General features: G+C 41.2%; 1 protein-coding gene across 8 annotated transcripts in view; it reads left to right on the top strand.

Moving 5' to 3' along the window:
- Positions 1 to 12,105, top strand: part of DESI2 (desumoylating isopeptidase 2) — a 36,005-nt gene extending 23,900 nt beyond the window's left edge. For 7 of the 8 annotated variants that reach the window (XM_074351727.1, XM_074351733.1, XM_074351730.1 and 4 more), the window contains one exon: positions 8,628 to 12,105. In XM_074351727.1, the coding sequence (XP_074207828.1) occupies positions 8,628 to 8,861 (234 nt within the window). In that variant the 3' untranslated portion in view covers positions 8,862 to 12,105. Of the gene's footprint in view, positions 1 to 573; positions 6,744 to 8,627 lie in introns of those variants that run through there. The other variant, XM_074351731.1, reaches the window with a different exon arrangement.
- Positions 12,106 to 23,164: the final 11,059 nt, after the last annotated feature.

The raw sequence follows: 23,164 nt of genomic DNA, 5'->3' as shown, positions 1-23,164 counted from the left end.
AGTAAATAATATTTACTAGTATACTTACTATCACACTATATTTAGTCAATTTTTTTTCTGATTATTTATGTTGTATGAAATACAGTATTTTAGTGGGTTTTTTGTATGAAAGGCCTTTCCAAAGTTGGTAACTTTAGAGTCTTTACAGTTTTAAATTGTAATTATGTTCATGACTTTCAGTGGGTAGAGAGACTGAGGACGAACAATTGCCTCTTATTCTAACTCATTTTATTATGACCTTATACTTTCACTTTTAAAGATGAATGCCTAAGTGACTTGTTAGCCACTAAGATGTCTCTTTTTCTAAATTTTAGTTGCCAACTTGAAATTTTTTCTGGCTCTTACTTATTAATGAGTAATTCATTTCTCCTATCTTGAAATTTTACTCTGCCAATTTATCACACAGGCACTTACTTGCCTTCCCAATTCTTGACTCCCAAGCAGAAGACCAAAACTAGATCCAAATTAAAGGACCTTAAAAAAGAAAATGGAGGGAAGAAGGCAAAAGATTATAAAATAAAGCCTAGAGAATTAAACAGCAGTTGAAACAGCTTCCCGGCTCTCTGATCCTAGCAGGTGGTTGCAGTGGGCACACCAGGCACCACAGGCACTAGGTGGTTGCAGTGGGCACACCAGGCACCACAGGCAATGCGCAGTGTGTGAAGGAGAGATGAGCTGCTCTTTCAGCGGCCCCTCGCAGCGATGCTTGGCTGCCTGGCCCTTGTCACTTTCCCGCGGCTCCCACAGCACAGCTTTCAAACAGGACGATGGCACACTGTCACTGTGCTTCTCAAATTATGCTTTGAGGACCAGCTGCTTCAGCATCACAGAGGAGTTTGTAAGATACATATTATCTCTACCCCACCATAGATGTGCTGAGTCAGAACCTTCATTTTAACAGGATCCCCGGGTGATTGACATGAGTGTGAAAGTTAGAGGAGCCCCCACGAGTCTAGCAGATGCAGTTGGTACCACAGAGGCGATCAAGTCAGTGTTCAGGGAAGAGGGAAGGTGCGTCTAAGCTTTCTTGACCCTAGATGTTATATCTGTAGGGAGTGCATTCAAAGGTCCATAAAATGTTAAAATTAGCAGAGATTTTAGACAACATCTAATCCAGTCTCCTCATTTTACAGTCTAGGAAACAGGCCTTGATTGGGGAAATGACTTACCAAGGTTGTTACGGAGAACCCAGATGAGACACAGACTCCTGAGCTCAGTGCTCGTTGTGCGCCATCATTACTTCCCCTGGTTCCGATTTATTCTCTCTCAAATAATTAATAGCTTTCTTGAGCATCTATAACACCACCTCAGCCCTGGTCTAACCGTAAAACCATGTTACAGTTGAGGGCCCAGAAAACAACTCTAGGTGTCCCTGGAGCCGTCTTTTTAGGTCACAGTTTTCATGCTTTCACTCGTGTGAGTGCTGAATTGTTAAAGAAACAGACTCAAATTAGGTGACTTAGCCAAGGCGAGCCAGCTTGTCAGTGACAGAACTAAGACTAGAACTCTGGATAGTAAAGGAAGTAAGGGACTGTTTTTACTAAACCCCATATAATCAACTCAAACACATTTAATGTTAGACATGCTTGAAAAGTTAATAAATCTAATGTACTTTCACATCTTTGATGACATAGTTTCTGTGTGTGTCATGTAACCAGTTGCAGATACACAAAATCATAGATTACTTATAATTGATTGCTGGTATATGTAATCTGTTATTCAACATTTTTCCAAAAACTCTAAGAATTATCAACATTTAACATTACAGATATTGGTTCAGATGCTTCTCTACAGCAGGGATTAGCAAACCACTATAACCTGCACACCGACACCAGCCTACCACCTCGTTTTTTTACAGCCTGCAAGCTAAAGATGGTTTCTCCATTTTTAAAGGTTGGGTAAAGGCCAAAAGAAGAATATGTGGTGACATTTATAAATTATATTAAATTCACATTTTCATTGTGTATAAAATTTGATTGGGACACACCCACACTCTTTTTTTTTTTAAACCTGTCGCCTTTACTGTTTTCAGGCTGTAGCAGCAGAGTTGAGTAGTTGTGATAGAAACCACAGGGTCTGCAAAGCCTAAAATATCTGTTTGGCCCTTACTAGATAGTTTGTCAGCCCCTACTCTACATGTTAGATGCATTTGAATCTGGTTCAGATTGGCTTAGACATTGAGGAAGTGTTCTGTCTCACAAAACAAGAAGTCCAGGATAAAGCAGGCTCCATGTCAGTGTGGTCAGTGTCTCAACAGTGTGTGTCACCAGTGACCTAAGGCCTTTTCATCTCTCTGAGCTGCCATCCTTAGGCTGTTGAGCTGGCTCTGCCCTTAGGTCAGGCTAGCTCTCTTTATGGTTTTGAGATAGTTGCAACAAATTTAGGCACCATGTCCAGATACAGCACCACCCAGAGAAAGAAGAAAACTGTCTCTCCCTTCTCTCTGAGGAACAGTGAGACTTTTTCTAGAACCTCCCACCCTTTCCAAAGCAGGTCACGTTTCATGGCCAGAATGGGTCAAATGCCTATTTCTAAACCAGTCACTAGCAAGAAGAATGGCATTGCCGTTACTAATACTACTGGTCGAAATGCCTTTTGTAAATTAATATTTTCAGTGGAAAATTCGAAACCTGAAAAAAAGTAGAGCAACTAATATAATGAGCTGCTGTATACCTATCACTTAGCTTCAAAATTATCAATCCATGGGTAATTTTGTTTCATCTGTAAGTACCAACTTGGAAATAATACTCTCATCCCTGGATTATTTTGAAATAAATCCCAGATATTTTATAATTCTTTCAATTATAAATGTTTTACTTTGTAGCTCTAAAGATAAGGATTCTTTGTAACATAACTACAATATGTTATCACACCTTAAAAAATTAACATTCATTCCTTAATATTATTCAAATATACAATGTGGTAATTTCCCCAACAGTCATAGTTTTTTAACAGTTTGTTTGAATCGGATCTAAATAAAGGCCATACTGCTTGTTACCCTGAGGTTCAGTCCACATAGGAGAGGTAGGATGGATCCTTGAGTCTCTTCCTTTGCTTAACAGTCTTCAAAAAATGAATTGGTTCCTGTGCTATGCAGAAAAAAGTTAACATAGCCGGCTTCAGATTGCTGTCCTCAGGAAGCAGGGTTGGTCTTTGGCCGGCATCTGGGAACTTGGATTTCAGGAGGGCTCCCACGGTTCCCAGAACTGAGTGGCTCATGATTCCTTACCTATTTGTTTAAGCAATTTGGTTTATGCTGAGCATCTGCTTTTTCTCTGGGAATCTGGAATTTTGGTACTTTCTAGACTGAGGATGCCTTTGTGACCAGTCCCCAACAAAAGCCTTGGGCACTGGGTCTATATTGAGTCTCCCTGGTAGACAGCACATCACATGTGTGATCACAGCCCATTGCCAAGGGAATTATGGGACCCATTTGGGAGAGGTCACTTGAAAGCTTACTGCCTGGTTTCCTCCAGACTTTGGCCCCTGTGCCTTTTTTTTTTTTTTTTTGCCTTCACTGATTTTGCTTTATATCTTCTGCTGTAATAGGTCATAGCCTTGAGTTTGACAATGTGCTGAATCCCATGTGTCCCAGCAAATTATCATACCTGGGTCTTGTGGACCCCCAATACAGTCAGCATCAGAAGTGGGGTTCACTGGAATGACCCTGATTCACGGAGCTGTGACTGCTGGACTGTGTGAGGGAAGAAAGGATGAAGCAGGGGGGTCTGGCAAACCTTTTGCTCCTGGGTGGCTGTGGAGTCATCTGTGATGTGAAATAGCAGTTGAGCTGCTGTCTGCTGTGAGAGGTGAAAGGTACCTGCCGAATTAGAAGATGACAGGTCAGCTCCAGGAGAGCCAAACGTGGGGACAGCAGCGCAGCCAGTGGGTTCCCTAGGCTTTGTTCTCCCCTCCGGGTGGGAAGGGGAGAGGCCCCGGGGTGAGCCAGAAGTGCTGCACGTTTGTGTTGCTGTCTTGTCCAAGTGAGAAGAAGGGTGAGGAAATCAGTTACAGAGCCGGGGCAGAGGGAACGTGGAGAACGGGGACACTCCAGTCTTTTTTCACCCCCACTATGATCTCCCCAGGGAGCTGTAGTATTAAACCTGTAAATGCTGAATTTATTGCTAGGAGTTTGAGTAAATTTGCAATGAGGAAAGAAGGAAGGGTTTTGTGTGTTTTTTTTTTTTTAATGGCTTTTATTTTGTGGTTATTGCATCTATGGATATATGACAGAAATTGATATAAAATGTTTTTTATGCTTATAATTTCATAAATCATGCAGGGATTGTCTCAGTCAGGAAATGCTGCAAAGAAAAAGTGGTAGTGGGACAACTACCTTGCTTTTTTCTGCCATCGGGTGGATGAAATTTAAGTTTTTTGATTATTAAAAGAAAATAAGACTCAAAAAAAAGTCTCCATAAGTGATTGTTTTTACTATGATTTTGCGCATTGCAGCCTCTGGAAAAAGGCGGACAACATAAAAAGAGAGAGTCTCCAGATGGAAATACACTTCTAAAGTTTTAAAAGGCAGTTTTAGTTGCTAATGAGCTGTTGTAAAAATCTGATGTCTGACACATAGAAGCTGATGATTTTTCAGCCTGATTTGTGTATTTTTGAGTGGATCTTAGAAAGGGCTTAGGAAACCCTTGCTTATTGCTTGAACTCAGAAACTTGGCTCTCTGGCCCTGTAGCATCTCGGCTTTATTGCTGCCAAAGAAGAGCCCTTGGCTCTTTTTGAAATCCTCAATTCACGCCCATAATTGCCTAGACTTGACTCTTAAGCTAAAACCTAACAGTCTGCTACACACTACACTGTGTCAGCCTCAGCACGAGCTGGGCTAACCTGAAAACGTATAGGCCAGGGAACAGAACTTCTGCTTGGGCACCGTTGCAGATTTAGGACACCCATCTCTGGAGCCCTAAACTACCCAGCCATCATGAAGCGGTGTCCTTGCGGGTGTCCACAGGGAAGGACTCCTTGCTTCATTGGGATCATCTGAAATTGAGCTGCTGATCAGCTCTGTGTGTCTCATACAGAGACTGATTACCTTCCTAACTTGATGGTTATTGCCAAAAGCTGCAAGTTGGAGGAAAGCCCACCACCAGGACTATAACCCCGCCACCAACTCCTGACAGAACCTACCCTCAGCCCCCTCTCAGGGGTGGTGCACCGCAAGTCACTTAGCGACTTTCTGGAGTAGTTGCAGTTTGCAGCAGTGGACTGGTAGCCTAGCTGTCCTGCCGTCCCCCCTGTCTCCGGTGCACACACCTTCCTAAGGTAGTGTGGTTACGACATGCAGCTCTCCATCCCCAGGATCAGGAGGAGATGTTCTAGGCCGTTCACTAGATAAATGATTAGGATGAAAGGAGTGAGTGGCTATATAAACCCATTTTGAAATTTTCTGAAGATTCAGAATTTGATCCAATTCCCAATATGATGTGTATCTGGTTAAATTACATAAAAATATTTTCCTGTCAAAACTCTTTTGTCCCTCTTTTATACTTTTCTTCCAGACAAAAAGTCTGGATGAGAGTAGGGGATAATTTTTTAAACGTAAGCTTATGGTTGCTAAATGGGGCACACTGATTTTGTAGCAACAAAACAAAACAAAACCCTGGCACCTGGGGAGGAGATTAGGCACAGGTAAGTCATTAATACTCTTTGTTTCCCATACTGCCTTTTTCCAAAAGAAAAACTGTACGTGCTGCCTCCTCAGCTGCTGCAAAAGCACCTTGAATTCACACAGGCCACTGAGCCTGTGATGACAGTGACAGTCCTGGCTGCGAGACAGCAGAGGTGGCCCAGCTCCTGCACGTCCCACACCAAACATGCCTGGGTGTTCTCCACACTCACGAGGCTGAGAACCTCATGTCACAGACAGACAGAACCGTCTGGAACCGACTGCCTCCAGGCAGTCCCTCTGAATCCAAGAGTCAACTCAGTTTTCAGACTAGATGAGAAAGCCTAGAGCAGAGGCTCCATCTGAATCCACTCAGGCTGCTCTCACAAGATACGACTGAGTGGCTTGTAAACAATAAAAACTTTTTCTCACAGTCTGGAGGCTGGGAAGTCTCAGATCAAGACACTGACAGACTTCAGTGTCTGGGCAGGGTCTGCCTCCTAGTTTATAAGCCATCTTCTCGCTGTGTCCTCCCATGTGGAAGGGGTAGGGGAGCCCCCAGATCTCTTTTATAAGGGCTCTAATCCCACTCGTGACCTAATTCCCTTCTAAAGGCCCCACCTCCAAATACCATCACATTGAGGATTAGGATTTCGACATAGGAATTGGGGCCCATATTCTGTAGCCGGCCCACAGTGCTCACCCATGGCGGGAAAGCACCCTGGAGGCCTTTTAAACCTGTGCTGCCTGATTGATGTTTGCCCTCTGGAGGGTGCCCTCTGTGTTGTACCCTGACTGTCGTGACACTGCCTCAGCCCCAAAAATCTTCCAGGTCAACTTCAGCTTACTGGCCAGAGTTGTGCTGTGCCTAAATTGGTGTCTCAGATCAGATAAAGAAGGTTCATACCAAAACTTGAGGAGGCCACCAGGGTTTCTAAAATAAACCTTTATGGCTAATTGGGTTTGTTTTAACTGGCTAAGTCCAGGACCCCTGAAGGATATAACTGAGAGCAGTACTTCCGGTTGGTCTCACTGCTATATGGGGTCCCTTTATAATTTTTGCTGTAATGACAGCTTGGCTAAGGGGATGGACTGTGCAAAAAAAAAAAAAAAGTTAAGAAAGCAGGCTGGAGACTGCTATCCTTAAAAAGGCCTGTGTGCAAAGTTCCCCTTGGCTGCATCTGAGAACTTGATTTTCTGGAAAGTTCCCACCATTCCCAAAACAAGTAAGTGTGGCTCACTGTGCCTGAACCATTTGTACAACAGTGTGATTTATACTAAACCTGTCTTTGGTTCTGGGAATCTCCAGTTTCCGTACATGCTAGGAGAGGGTTCCCTCCGTGACTGGGCCCAACTGAAAACCGTAGGAACTGGGTGGGTCTCCAATGGCTCCCTGAGCAAACTCTTCACGTGTGTTGTCACAGCTCCTTATGGGGGGAATTAAGTGAGTCCCATGTGACTCCACTGGGAGAGGACCTTTGAAAGCTCATGCCTGATTTCCTCTGGGCTTCACCCCGGGTGCCTTTTCCCCCCTGATTTTGTTTTGTGTCTTTTCACTGTAATAAATCATAGCTGTGAATACAGCTATATGCCAAGTCCTGTGAGCTCTCATAGCGAATCATCTAACCTGCAAGTGGTCTCAGGAACTCACAGTGCAGTTCCCTAGCGTTCTCCAAAGGTAACACATTTTTTTAAGTTTATATAATTATGGATTCCCCCCTCCTCCCCAGATTTAAAAATATTTGATATATTTCAGCTCAGCATTCCCCCAGATCTAGTTCACACACACAGTCTTCAGGTATTTTTAAGTCGTGTCTACCTCTGTGCTTCCAGGCCAGGTAATCAGAAACGATGGAAACATGTCACCTTCCCTCCAGTGAGACCATCCCACTAGCACTGTAGTTAAGACAGAGACATAGTTTTTAAATGTAGCCATTAAGTCAGAGGGCTGAAGCTTTAGGGAGAAAGGTTACATTGCTTGATTATAGGTGCTGACTTATTTACATTTTAGCTAATTTTTGGACATAAGATACTTTGAAACCAGCTAAGCTAAGATGCTTGGTACTTCCAGATGATGATTATAATCTTTGACATGATTGGAGGCAAAAACACCACAGGGACAGTAAAGCGTGGACTCAGCTAAGCCCAGTTTTGATGGCAGAAGGGAGAGAAGGTAATGAAAGAGTCAAGTTAGCATTTAGCATTATAGAAGACCCAGTTCTTACTTTTGAAACGGAAGAAAAAAAAAAAAAAAAGAAGGGCTCAGGAGTCCAAAGACCAGGATAAGGATGAGAAGTGGGCAGCAGCAGATGGGCAGCTGGGAGGGTTTCTCCTGACGCCACCACCCCCAGCAGAGTCCTCAGACTGAAGCTCAGCCGGGCTCCGGCGCCCTGCCCCAACCACAGCTCCCCTTCCGCTGCAGGGTCATCCCTCCAGGTCTTCATCTGGGGAGACACTTCTTTCTCAGCCAGTATGGGCTCCTTAGAAAAAGTAGGGCAAAGATGGAGGCAAAGGGGTCAAGTAGGAGGCAGGGGAAATGCAGTGGAAGATACTGGGGGGGAAGTAGAAAACAACCTGCGAAAAAGAGGATTCACAGGTAGGAAGATAACCCAAGACTGACTGCTCTGCCTGCAGCTTCTGTTACTCTGATGTCTTATATTAACAAGTCTTGTCTTCTGTGTATTCAAAGTACTCTCACATGTGCATCAAAGCAGTTGCAAAGACCAAAGAAGAAAGGAGCCAAATGGAAATAGCTTGATATCACAGATACAGAAAGTAAGCAACTTAGCAAGGTTCTTCAGAAAGGAAGGAACGGAGCTGACAGTAGGGGGGACCCCAGGCTTTCGTGTTAGGGAGCTGCTTGTTGTCAAAGGCCTGCAGTTACAGCGCCGAAGGCTAACGAGCAGTGGCTTTCTGGAACATCAGCCTCCCCCCCAACCCTCTGCTCCTTGGCAGTGGACCAGATAACCTCAACCCCTCGCCTAATACAACACTCTTTCTCTGTAGATTCTTTGTGGGAAAGAGATTCCTCGCTGGATCAATAGACTTGCCTACTTCAGCTCCTGTATACCCTTTCTACAGAGTTGCCTCCCAAAGGAGTGGCTCACTCCCGCAGCCCTGCAGTCCAGCGTCAGCCAAGAGCTCCAGGATGAACTGGAGGAAGCGGAGGACGCTGCCGCATCCGCGTCCACGGCCAGCACCGCAGCCGGCTCCAGGCCCGGGCGCCACACTAAACTGTAGATGTGTCCAAAGTCCCACATTCAGAACTGTCTCTGGCAGCTGAATGCCACTAGAGAAAAGTAAAAGAGTAAGCGTCCTTTGGATATTTTGTATGCAAAGATGGCTCTCCCCCAAATCCCAGTTTTTCAGCTCAGGATTATATTTGTAATCAAAAAAAAAATCACTTGGCGCAGGAGGGAGAACTTTGTATGAAGCTGCCCTCTTTTTTTTACCCACTTGTAAATTGGGGTTTACTTCTTCAGTTTTATACAAGCTCTGTTAAGTTATGTTTACAGTATTTTGTATCGCTGTTTACAAATCTTGCATGGACTCCTGCCACCATGAAAGAAGAAAATCTTCATGTCTTCAAAAATTAGGCAGGTAATCTTTGTACACTTCTGATAATTGCCCGAACTACGGCATAAATAATAGGCACAAAGGAAGGTTCTTACACAGTCAGTCACCATCACCTGCTTAAGAATCGTCTTTTAGGTCTGTGGTTTGTTTCTGTGACTGTTTCGTTTTGGCACTAGGATGCAGGGAGGTGAAGGGGCACGCACAGCCCTGAGGGCTTGGGACCTTGATCTGCGCGAGAGGTGCCCGAGCCTGCGCCGAGTTCCTCTCAGCGCCCCCGCCCGAGCACCACATCTCCTGAGGTTCCCATCAGACAGTGGCTTACATCCCAGATACCCGTCCACCTGGGCGGGGTGGCACACTCCTGTGTCAGTCTGGCTTTGATGCCTCCGACTCTGTAAGTAAGATGTTTTTCGTTAAAGATATTCTTGCTAGTAACTGATGGGTGTTTTTGCACATGTGTTGAGGGGCTTTTTAATTTAATACGTGTTGATACCTTCCCTACAGAGGATTTTGCTGATGGGGTAGGAATATCCTAGGTAGCAACCTTCTGAGTAGCAGTGTGAGTTCATTCAGCTGCTTTTAACTATTCAAGCTACCTTTTATACTAGACCTTGAAAACTGGAGTCTAAAGTAACACTCTCCAAAAAGTTAATCCTTTGCTATTTTAAAGATTTTATGTACCACATCAGAAAGTTGGTTTGCTATGGGAGTAGTTGCACCTCGTAACAGAAAATCTAGTCTCATTGACTCCTTGTTGAAAAATCATATTTGTGTGTCTTAAAATTCATCTTTTTCTGTTCCCTCAAATGTATGTCTCTTACATAACATACTCTAAGAATGAAATTGTCACCATAGATAAGTCCTCGTTAGCAAGGAATCTCTCTGCTCAAGTCTACTCCCAGTTTGACCCTTGGATGTAAGAGCCAAGTCATTACATGTCAAACTCAATTTATCTGCCTTAAGAATGAATGTCCTACATAAAATATTGGATGCAGTGTATAAATTATCCAAGGCAGTGACTTCAGCTTTATATATATTGTTAGTTTTAAAGTCATCTACTTTTATTTAAACTTCTAGATTGGACTGTTTGCTATTGCTGTTTGTAAAGATACATATCTTTCAGTAAACTACATTTTTAACTTTTCCATAAGCTACTTTTGATTCATTTTGTCAACTTAAGCACACCCTGTTCATAGGGAAAATAAACCTTGGGTTCAACCTGAGGGAAATGAAGCCACTTTACCTAATTTATGCTTTTGACTGTTCTGTTTCTGGAAAGGAAAGCCTTTAGAAATTATTCTCAATTTTTTAGGGGGGCAGAGCACTTGTTTTAAGAGATGTGACAGAAAGGAATATATGATCTTTATGGCAAGTTGACTCAGTCTAGAAATGAGATTTAGAGTAACGTGCTGAGACTCCAGCAGTGAATTTGTTCACTCAAAGATGAGTCCTGTTACTGTAACCCAGGTTAGTGGGAAATGTCTAGCGCAGTTTGCTTGGGATTTTTAAAAATAATGTGGTGGATTCCAGTTTTTTCTAATCCACTTGATTATACCTGATTTTAAATCTGTGCTACTGACACACATGAAGGAGTGGTCATTTTTTAAGCATTTCTTGGTGAATAGCCAGGGACGTTCCACCTGTGCTTCTCCAGAATCCAGCACCTCAGCACACAGATGATTTTATTGTTATTTTGTTGTATTTACCCTCACCTGCAGCATTTGGAGTTCAAAAAGAGTGTTACGGGAACTAGTAAAAATAAATAGTGGCCCAATAGTGTACAATCAGCGGATGAAGTTCTGGACATGAGACTGTTTGCAGTCTCATACTTGAGGGTGAGAAATAAAAAGAATGTTTTTACTTTAGAAAATCTCATTTAAGTCAGTTCCTTCACTGCAGTTTAAAATAACAAATTTAATTAACTAGAACTTAGCCAGCTTTCCCTTGCCCTTGAAGGAAGAGAATCTTGTTCTTGACCTGATCTCTAGTAAGAAAAATCCTGTATCAGAAATCCGGTCATCAAGACACCCGTGATATGATGGTGTCAGGGTTGCTCTTTGTAGTTTTAACCAAGTGAAACATTTCTCACAGTAAGTTGGACAGTAATACAGTGTTAAGAGGGTCAGAAGCTGCTGGTTTCTACTGTTTGTTTTCGGTGCTCTTGGGTTCTTTTTTTCCGAAGCCTAGGAAGGGAGCATAAGCTTTGGGAAGTGTGGCTTATGGAATTGCAGACGGTAGTGCTGCAGCAGTAAAGAGAGCCTCCACTTGATGCCAGAAGTCCAGCCAACTATTGCTCTGGCCCACAGCAATAGCGCACGTTACCTTCACCAGCATTTGTACAGAGCAGGGAGTTCTGGTTTTAGCCCACTGATAGCATTGCGTGTGTGGACGAGGAGATACAGCTCTACAGACAGCTGCAGGACTCTATATCCATGGCTGCTTTCCATCACAAAACGGGTAGAAACACATCCACTGCTTCAGGGTTCTAATCTGTGTGTCTTCTTACAGCTCCATTTCTACAAGGTACTCTGTAATTTTGATACACGCTGTATTTTCTTTCAGTGACTACGTTTTAAAGGCTTGGGTTTTATTCAGCAAGCTGGCCATACTGCCACTGTATCCCCTTCCCTTTCAGATGGTTTTCAAGTGCAGCTCAATCGTTAGACTTTCATTGTCTGCTCAGTCAATACACATCTTCACTGTTTGAAAGGTGTTAACAGCTGTTAAAGAATCTTCATGAACCTGAGGATAATTTCTTGTGAAGTTTAATGCAAATGTACTGTCATTCATAGTGTTTATATAAAAAATACCAGGAATCTTCACTTTTGCTACCTTGATATAGCATTGGGCTATCATGTTAACAACATTGAAATGCATCAATTTATTAAAAAAATACTTTTATAAAAAATGCTTTATAGTGCTTTCTGACCTCCAGGAGATTGCAACTGTTATGTATTTGCCTTGGGGGGTAAGAGGGGTGGGCCGGGAGGTTATTTTTAAAACTCAGAATCTGATCTGCTCTACAGAGACGTAGCCGGCCCTTCTCCGTCATATATTCCTCATGTATTTATTTGCATGTTCATTTACTCCCCTGTATTCCTCTTGAGCTCAGTTCCATGGGCCAACTCCTTAACTGTCAGAGAGCACACCGCACTGCCCACAGGCAGTGGTGCCCACCCGGCTGCTGGGGAGAGGAGGCGAGACTGGGAAGGGAGAACAGGCCCTCCTCTCTCCACCAGGAGAGCAGGGGAGAGGCCGGCAGGGGAATAGCCCCGCTGCCCGCGCACCCACTCCCCATCTTAGAGCATCAAGCAAGCAGGAGCCCACGTAACCAGGCCCCTCATTTCTTACAAGCTCATCCTGCTTCAGCTTAGCACCTCCGGCCTGACCCTTCCCTCTTCTCCATTGACCGTTTCGAACCTAGCCAAGTAATACTTCACGAATTCAAAACTTCTCTCGAGTTAAGTGTTGTTAAATAAACAACAGTGGTCTTTCGTGGTCTGTCAATGCCTGTCCACTCTGCGAAGTAGGAATGGTCTACAACTCATTTGTTCTCAAGGACGGGAACCAAAGGGGAACATCCCCCAGTCTAAATAGGTTAATAGACTGTAACGAGTTGGCCACCAACCCAGATCTGGCAAAGCAACTGGGCTTGCCTGTAGAAAAGGTGCTAGAGAGCCTGAGGGGCACTGGTCTTTTCTTCCCCATTATTATCTGCTCCTGAAGTTCTCCTTGTCACCCAGACATTGACCTCATTCCAAGTGTGCGAAAGTCTGTGCCGATAAATATATTCCAAGAGGCAGACGAGTCAGGCAGCTACTTATTTCCTTATGGATTCTGAACCCTCTCAGCCTTGTCCCTTTGACCCTTTCCCCTAAAGGAAAATCCTCCCAAAGAGGACCATGCCTTGATCCTAGTTCCCTTCTTGTCAAGGCCAAGGGGAAAGCGAAAGTTAGGGGCCTCCTCTCAGTCTCATCTTGGTCAGGGAGGCATCTATTTCCCAAGGCTAAATGGGCGCGCCCGGGCTCTGCAGCCCTGGCCTGAGCGGGACGCTTTGTGGGCCCAGTCACGAATGTACCACCCCCCTGCTGCCGGCCCCTGACCCCCTCACTCAGAAACAGTTGCCTGGTTCTACCAAATACTCCTGGCCTTCATGGTCCTCAGTCAGGGGAGCCCTCGACTGCCGACCTGTTCCCTTCACACCCCTAGCTCCCAGGGCTCAGTGTGCTTCAGTGCCTAGGCCCCTTCAGATGCTTGTGAAGCTGCAGTCATGCAGAGGGAGCCATGTGCCTCAACAGGCTGTCCCTACAGGCGGGTGGACTCAGGAACAGAGTGACCAGTCGCTAAGCCTGACTCCTTAGAGGGAGGGCAGGAGGCCTGCTCTAGTCCACGCTGGGAAAGGACTTTGCATTGGGCAGAGCAGTGAGAAACAGAGGCGACAAGGGGAAGCAACTCAGTCCACCTGGGACCTCAGTCATTGCAGCATCAAATGTCCCCACACATTTTGCCCCCAGGGGGTAGGCAGTCCTATCCCTGGCTGAGAACTGCTGTCTGTGTCTCAGGGTCCTGATCTCACTTCTGCCACTCAGACCTTAGACTCATTATCACCAGTGACTGCATCTCTGGTAACATCTTCATTCCAAGCATCTCTGATCACCGCCTAAGTTCCCAGCTCACCTGCGTACCCGCAGGTCAAGTCTTTGACCTCATCAAGAGCCCACGTCCACTAAATTTGCGCTTGTTTTACTAATATCACTTCCCCCGCCCTCTTCATTTTTCTTCTCACCCAGCCTAAATTCCACGGTTGGTAATCAAATTGTTGCCTTCTCAGGATCCTCCGTTTCAGTGCTCTTCCTCCCTTCATTGCACAGCCTGGCAAACCCAGCCCTGCTCAGGCCCGGACCTCCCTGGGTCTGTGCCAGGTCAGCTGACTGTTGCTGGGGCGAAGTCACACCACTGGGCGGACTGGTTTGATCTCACTGTTCCTGTCTCTCAGCACCACGCTCAGTTCCCTGCAGGCCTCTTGTAACTCTGCCCACCTACTCTCCTGGATGACACTCCAGCTCTCACTTCAAACCTCCCACACATTCCTCACACACAGTTGAGAACCTCACCTTGTACTTCATTGAAAATAGAGACAATTTAGGCAGTTGACCTCTGTATTGGGGGAAAATACCCAGTTCTCCCTCTGTGTTTCTCCTTTACTGTCACACAGAACACTTCACTTGTGACACTTCTGTCACCAAACGTATCGGGGTTTTCCCCACACCAAGTGATTCTCCACGACACCAGCTGGTTGTCCTACAACTCGGTTCTGACACTACCTACCTGGAGATGGCATCAGATCCCACAGTTAAGGGCTCAGTCCCACAAGGCTGCCCCCCCACTTCAGACGCCAGTCGCTAGTAGTAGGTCCCAAGGTTACCTACAATTTCTGTCCAACTTGGCTACAAATCAGAGGTTCCCAGAACCACACCCTCCTCCTCAAATTTGATTGGTTTGCTAGAGCGGCTCGCAGGACTTAAGGAAACAGTTCTATTTACCAGTTTATTAAAGGATGTGATTTTTTTAAATATATTTTTTTAACATTTTTTATTGATTTATAATCATTTTACAATGTTATGTCAAATTCCAGTGTTCAGCACAATTTAAATATAGGTGAACAGTCAGATAAAGAGATGCACATGGTGAGGTCTGAGAGCGTCCTGAGTGCAGGAGCTTCTGTCCCTGTGGAGTTGGGGGTGTGTCACCCTCCCAGTGTGCAGATGTCTTCAGCCACCTGGAAGCTCTGTCAACCCAAACTATTGGGATTTTGTGGAGGCATCTTCACATAAGGCATGATCAATTACTAACTCCATTTTCAGCCCCTCTTGCCTCTCTAGAGAACTCTGAGGTTGGGGGAGGTTATAAAAATTCCAAGCTTCTAATCACACCTTTGTGGTTCTGGTGACCAGCCCTGATCCGGGAGCCTTCAGGTACCCCCTCAGAGTGGCCTCAGTAAAACAAAAGATGCTCCCAGTGCTCTCATCACAGGAATTTTTCACAGATTTGGGGGGTTCTGTGCCTGGAATCAGGGCCAAAGATCAATACATATATTTTCTACTATCTCATGACCTCCAATTTTCCTGTCTACATACTCATCTGACCTTGTTCGCAGAGTCACTGTCCCTGTTACAATGGGAATTAGTCCTTATTGTTTTCAAAGGCCAATCCTTCCCCTGCCACTACATCCATCTGCTCTCATCTCTCAAGGACTTGCTTCAACATGATTCCTTCTCTCCTCTGAAGCATCAATTTCCCTTTCTCCACTGGATCGTTCCTGTCAGCATAAAACATGTTCCATGGTTTCTCAGCTAAAACCAAAAAGCCAAACCAAACCCTCCCTTGACTCCCTCATCCTGAGCAGGGCAGCATTTCCTTATTTCTCTCCACAAGCAAAGTTCATGAAACTTCACATCCATTCACTCTTATAAACAACATTTTTGTTTACATATACATATGTATATATGAAAGAATATATAGGATGTACATGTACAGTTTGAAAAATAATAAAATGAACACCTCTCTGTACCCACCACCCAGCTTAAAACATAAAACATCAGCAGAACCTCAGGAAGCACCAGCTCCCTCCTGATCTCTTCCTTCTCCCTCCACTGCAGGGATAACCGCTATCCTGAACTCTGTGTTAATCATTCCTTTGTGCTTTTTTAATGGTTTTTAATACCCACATATGCATCCCTACACAGTATATTATTTGGTTTTACCTATTTTAAAACTTTATATAAATGGAATCACTTGGTATATGTTTCCCTGTGATTTAAAAAAAACTACATATTTTTTAATCTATGCATGTTTGTGTGGGTAGAGTTCATTTTCACTGCTGTATAGTATTCAACTCTATACCTATACCACAATTTTATTTATATATTTTACTTTTAATGGACATTTGGGCTGTTTCAGTTTATTGGTCTTATGAGCAATACTTTTATGAAAATAGTAATGCACACCTTCAGCTGCAGAAGGAAGGGCTCCTCTGGGAGAGGAGCTGTGAGGTTGGAGGGAATATGCACAGCCACCTTTATTAATTTTTAGAAGAAAGCAGTGTATTCTTCTTACTGCACTTTCATTAAATAAAATCCTATTCAGCCCTCTCTCCATCTGCTAGTCAAACAGAGCTCCACAGCCTAGGTATTTTCTTATAATGTCACATAATGAAATTTCAGAGCCTGGGCTTGAAAAGTGGTTGTTCATTATTTGGAGGTGAGAGCTGTGCCTGGTGCCCCCCCACACAGCCAGCTGCCAGGAGGACAACACTCAAAATCACAAAAGTCTTTCAAAAGATCTGGTTGATGTGGTTAAGAACTTTCAACAGAATGTGTCTTGTTCTCCCATGTAAAGTGGACATGTGAATGTCATCACTATGTGCATCTCTGAGCAGCAGGGTCTTGCTAGGCCCCTATGACTAAAAATTGTAGCCACAATCTGTGAAAAGAGCCACCATGTGAAAATAACCTCCAAAGACTCCTATTTGGTTGTTGGTCTCACTTAATTCACTGACTTAACTGCAATGTCATAAATGACATCTCAGTATTCCTAAAGGTTACAGTCACTTGAAAAAATTTCTCTTACTGATCAGAAGAGGATTGTGGCACTTTTCTCCTCTGTGCATGATGGAAAAATCAAAGCCGCTGTTAGATATATTATTTAACAAATCATCTGAAAGTTTTTGTATCATCTTGTCAATACTGGGTAATCAAAATTGTTTTCCAAAATGGCTCTAACACTCTCCATGCCCACCAGCAGAAGATTTTCATTCCTATTACTCCACACCCTTGCCAAGACTTAATATTGGCTAACTCTTCAATGTTTGCTAATCTGGTAAGCATAATCTGGCATCTAGCTGAGCTTTTGATTTGCATTTTCCTGACTATTAATAAGATTAAGAATCTATGTTTCTGGGCTTTCTTTTTTTCCCCTGTGAAGTGTCTGTCCCATTTTTTGCCTATTTTTCTATTTATCTTTTTCTTACTGATTTGTAGAAAATATTAACATATTCTGGCTACTATTCTTTGACAAATCTACATGCTACAAATATTTTTTCTAGTTTGAGATTTGTCTTTTCACTATCTTCAAGGTATGTTTTGATTAGCAGAAGTTCGTTTTAAAGTGGTCAGTAATATCAGTATTTTTCTCTATGGTAAATATTTTTTGTACCTTAAGAAATCCATCTCTCTCCCTATATTGAAAAGATATTCTCATACATTTTCTTTTAAGTATTTTAAAGTTTGCTTTTTGCATTTAAGACTTAAATTCAACTAGAATTGATTGTGTGTGTGTGTGTGTTAAGGATCCAATGTATTCTTTTTTCCATATGGGTAACTATTTTCCCTAACACAATACACTGAAGAGTCTATCCTTTACCCACTAATGTACAAGTTCCATTTTCCATCCATCAAGTATCTATATATTAGTGAATCTTTTTCGGGGCTCTCTCTAGTTCCATTGGTCTATTTACTATCTCCAGATTAATGATTCACTATCTTAATTATTAAGGCTTCATAATAAGTGTCATTATGTGGTAAAGCAAGTTTCTGCAACTTCTTCAGGAAGTTATTCGGTTACTCTTGGCACTCTTGCATGCAAATTTTAGAATTAATTTATGAAGTCACTCACACACATGCACACACTGGAATGGCATTGAATTTATATATCCATTTGTAAAGAACCAATTATCTCCATGATACTGAATCTTTATCCAAGAACATGGTCTATCACTCAGGTATACTGATCTTCAGTGTCCTTCAATAAGGTTTTATAGTTTTTCTCCATAAAGGGCTTTCATGTGTTTTGTTAGATATATCCCTAGGTTCCTTATACTCTTTTGTTGCTGGTGTTAAGTGATATCTTTTATTTCTTAATTATATGTTCTGACCCATTGTTCCTCATTTGTAAAAATGTAATTGAATTTTTCATTTAAAAAATATTTTTTAAACAGATTTGAGTTTACAGAAAAATTGATCAGAACAGAGAGTTCCCACATACCACCTCTCACACACATACGTTCCACTACTACTAACATCATACGTTAGTGCGGCACGTGAACCAATTAATACATTATTATTTACTAAAGTCAATTTACATAAGTTCATTCTTTGTGCTACTATATAATTCTATGGGTTTTTCCAAATGCACAGTATTATATATCCACAATTGCAGCATCATACAGAATAATTTTACTCCCCTAAAAAATCCCACATGTTGCACATATTCTTCCTTCTACACCCCTAACCCCTAAACCACCGATGTTTTTACTGTCTCTCTAGTTTTGTATTTTCCAGAATGTCACACAGTTGGAATCATACAATACATAGACTTTTCAGATTGGCTTCTTTCACTTAGCAATATGTATTTAAGTTTCCTCCATGTCTCTCCGTAGCTTGATATCTCATTTCTTTTTATTGATAAATAATGTCCACTGTATGGCTGTACCACAGTTTGTTTATCCATTCACCTACTGAAGGACATCTTGGTTGCTTTCAAGTTTGGGCAATTATGGATAAAGCTACGGTAAATATTCACGTGCAGGTGTTTGTGTGGACATAAGTTTTCAACTCTTTGGGGTTCATACCTAGGAGTGTGATTGCTGGATTGTATGTTTAGCTTTTTATAAGAAGCTGCTAAACTGTCTTCCAAAGTGGCTGTACCATTTTGCATTCCCACCAGCGATAAGTGAGCGTTCCTGTTACTTCACATCCTCATCAACACTCAGCATTGTCAGTGTTTTGGATTTTGACCATTCTCATAAGTGTATATTCTCATAGGTGTATGGTGGTATCTCTCTGTTTTATTTTGAAACTCCCTAATGACATAGGGTGTTGAACATCTCTTTAATTCTTATTTGTCATCTGCATGTCTTATTTGATGAGGAATCTGTTCAGATCTTTTGCCCACCCTTTAATTGGGGTATTTATTTTTCATTGTTGAGTTTTAAGAGTTTCAGCAGATATGTGTTCTGCAAATATTTTCTGCTATCTGTGGCTGCAATTGGTTTTTAAAGATAAAAGTTTTTTTCAGCAATCTTGCAGAACTCTCTTGTTGGTTTTAGTTACATAGCTGAGATTCTTTGGAGTTTTCTACGTAGATAGCTATATCATCTGCAAATAACAAGTTCTGTTTCTTCCTTTCAAATCTAATTTTTCGTTTGTTTACCTCTAAGGCTTTGGCTAAGATCTTCTAAATAACGTTGCCTTGATTTTAAAGGAAAGTTTTCAGCATTTCAAGTCTTTATCAAGTATTGCTTCCTATATTTTGAAGCTCTATTTCTGGGTGCCTAGACAGTTAGAATATGTTCTTAATGAATTGACCTTTTTATTATTATGAAAATCTCCTTCTTTATCCCTGGTCATATTCATTCCTCTTTAGTCTACTTTGGTATTAATATAGTCACAATAACTTTCTTATTAGTATTTTTATCTTTTTCCATCCTTTTATTTTCAATCTGTGTGTGTCATTACATTTACAGTGGGCTTTATTCCAAACAGCATGTAATTAAATCTTGCATTTTTATCCCATTTTGACAATCACTGCCTTTTAACTGAAATTCTTAAGACACTTGCTTTGAATACAATTATCAATATGGTTGGGTCTAAATCTACCAAGTCACTAATTTTTTTTTCATTTGTCTCATGTTTTCTTTGCTCCTCTATTCCTTTTTCCTGACGTCTTTTGGATTACTTTAGTATATTTTAATATTTATTTTATCTACTTTATTAGCAATGTGTCTTTGAGGTTTTTTTAAAGACTATTTTCTAGGGCTGTTTTAGGTTCATATGTCTTGGGGGTTTGTTTTGTTTTGTTTTTTTGTGGTTGTTCAGGGTTTACAATATGCATCATTAACTTATCACTGTCTGCATTTAAATAACATTATACCACTTGAAACATATTGTTAGAACCTTAAAAATAGTATACTTCAATTTTCTCCCTCCCATTCTCTGTGCTAGTTTTCATATACTTTAGTTCCATATATGTTGCAAACCACACAATACTTTCATTGTCTTTGCTTTAAAATAGTTCTCTTTTAAAGAAAATTTAAATGACAAAAAAATGTTTTTTTTATCTACCCATGTTATTTACTATTTCCAGTGTTCTTTGTTCCTTTGTATAGGTTTAAGTTTTCATCTGGCATCATTTTCCTTTCACATGAAGAATTGCTTTAATGTTTCTTGTGACACAGTGACTTTCTCGTAGTTTTCAAAATTTTCAAAAATTTCAGTCATTATTTCTTCAACCACTTGTTCTGCAATGCTCTCACTCACCCCCATACTTTCTCCTCTCCTTCTGAAAATCCAATTACATATATGTTAGAACGCTTCGATATCGTCTGAAGGCAAGATGCTCTGATCTTTTTCCTAGTCTTTTTCTCTCCGTGTGCTTTAGTGCAGATAGTTTCTATTACTATGTGTTGAAGTTGACCGATATTTTCTTCTGTAGCACTTAATCTTGTATGAATCCCATTAAGTGAATTTTCATTATTTTTTAATTTTTTAATTAAAAAATTATATATATAATTTTTAATCTCTAGATTAAATCACTTCCACCTCTCCTCATTCTGTTCATGTTTTCCTTTCAATCCTTGAGCATATTTATAACAATTTTCTTAATGTCCTTATTTGCCAGTTCTATCATATCTTTCGTTTCTGGTTTGTTTAAGTTCTGAGTCTGTTTCTATTAACTGATTTTTCTGCTGGTTATGGGTCACATTTTTCTGCTTCTTGGTGTGTATAATATTTTTTGGTTGAATGCTATACCTTTCAAATGTTACCTTGCTGAATGTCTATATTTTAAAGGATGTTGAAATTTTTTTCTGGCTGGCAATTAAATTACTTGCAGGTCAGTGTGATCCTTCTGAGGCTTGTTTGTAAATTTTTAGGGCAGGTTCATAGGCGCCTTTGCTCTACGGGTGGTTTAGCCCTCCTATTAAAGTGTGGACCCTTCAGATCTCAGTACTGAATACCCCAAGTGATTAACAGGGCCTTTCTGGTCTGACTGGTCAGACTGTCCTTTGGAACTCTGGGAATTGTTCAGCTTAAAGCTTCCAGGTCATTCTTTGCCCAGATTCATGGAGTTTCACCCATTTCTTCATAGTTTAGTATCAAGCAAAGTCTCACAGGGACCCCTGTGGAGAATTCTGGATCTCTTTCGCTCTGTAACTCTATCCTCTCTAGAACTCTGTCCCACAACTTGCAGCATCTTCTCCTTCCTGAAGTCTGAACTCTATCTTCTCATCTCAGCGACTTGTGCTCTGCTTGGGATCCTCCTCCCTACACTGTGGTCCAGAAGGTGCCTCCAGGCAGAGAGCAGAGGCAATTGTAAGGTTCACTTCACTTCCTCTACCCTCTTACAGGGATCACAGTCCTGTACTGCCCATTGTCCAGTGTCTGCAAACAGTTGATCCACATCGTACGTTCAGTTTTTCAGTTGTTTACATCAGGAGAGCAAGGTGGGACCCTGTTAGTCCATAATGGCCAGAATCAGAAATCTCTCGTAATTTCTTAATGTGGTGAATTACATTAATTGATTTTCTAAATAACTGACTTTAAGCTTTGCATTCCTTGCATATCTGGCCTAAATCCAACTTCCAACTTGGTCATAATATCTTTTTTAACATATGCTGGATTTAGGATGGATAAGCAGACAGGAGGACAGACAGGTAGGTAGATACATAGATATGTAAGTAGATAAATAGATATTCGACATTCTGAGTGAAATTGGCCTATAATTTTCCTTTTTGAAATTACCTTGTTGATTTTGGATTCAAGCTTGTGCTGACCTTATAAAATGAATCAAGAAGAGTTTTTTGTGTTCTCTAGAAGAGTCTGTATATGAGTGGAATGATATTTTCCTTAAATGTTTTGTAGAATTAGGCTGTCAAGGTGATTGGACCTGATGATTTCTTTGTGGGAGTATTTTAACATATTGATTCAATTTCATTAAAAATTACAAGGCTATTCAGATATTCAGTTGTTTCTCAGGTCTACTTTTTGTAAGTTCTGTTTTTGTAGGAATTTATCCATTTTACCTTTTTTTCAAATATAGTGCATAAAATTGTTCATAATATTCTTGTTACCATTTTAATTTCTCTAGATATGTAGTTATGTCCTTTTTTGTTATTAATATTATTTCTTTTTTCTCTCTCTTCACTCCCCCCAACCTTCTCTTTCAGTTCTGCCAATTTGGTTTGTCTGTTTTACAAGGTTTTGGGTTTTTTTTCCCCAAAAGATTAGCTTTTGATTTTATTTGTACTCTATTGTATGGCTATATTGTCTGCCATTAATTTCTGCTTTGTTTGTTCTTAATTTTCTTTCTTCTTCTTTTTAAAAATTTATTATCTTATTCTTTGTTTTTTTAAAAATCTCAGCTTCTTTCAGAATTCAGAATCTTGTCTAATTTAAAGCATATATTTTCCTCAGAGTATTTTGTCCCTCAAGTTTTGCTATATAGCATTATTGATGACATTTAGTTCAGAATAGTTTCTAATTTTAAATATGATTTATTCTTTAACCCACAGGTTTTTTAGAATTATGTGCATTAATTTTCAAGCTTATGACGATTTTATAATTAGCTTCTATTGATTTTCTATTTAATCGTGCTGTAGTCCAAAAATGTTGTCTGTATACTAATTCTTTGAAAATTGTTAAGGTTTAATAGCCTACCTCATGATCAATTTTTTTCTTTCAGTTTTATAGAGGTATAATTGACATACAGCATTGTATAAGTTTAAGATACGCAGCATAATGATTTGACTTATATATGTCATGAAATGGTCATCATAATAAGTTTAGTAAACATCCATCATCTCACATAGATACAAAATTAAAGAAATAGAAAAAATTTTTCTGTGTGTGATGAGAACTCTTGGGATTTATACTCTTAAAAACTTTCATATACAACATAAGCAGTGTGAATTA

The sequence above is a fragment of the Camelus bactrianus genome, chromosome 23, assembly GCF_048773025.1.
Source record: "Camelus bactrianus isolate YW-2024 breed Bactrian camel chromosome 23, ASM4877302v1, whole genome shotgun sequence".
Taxonomy (NCBI): domain Eukaryota; kingdom Metazoa; phylum Chordata; class Mammalia; order Artiodactyla; family Camelidae; genus Camelus; species Camelus bactrianus.
This window is presented reverse-complemented; position numbering and strand designations above follow the sequence as displayed.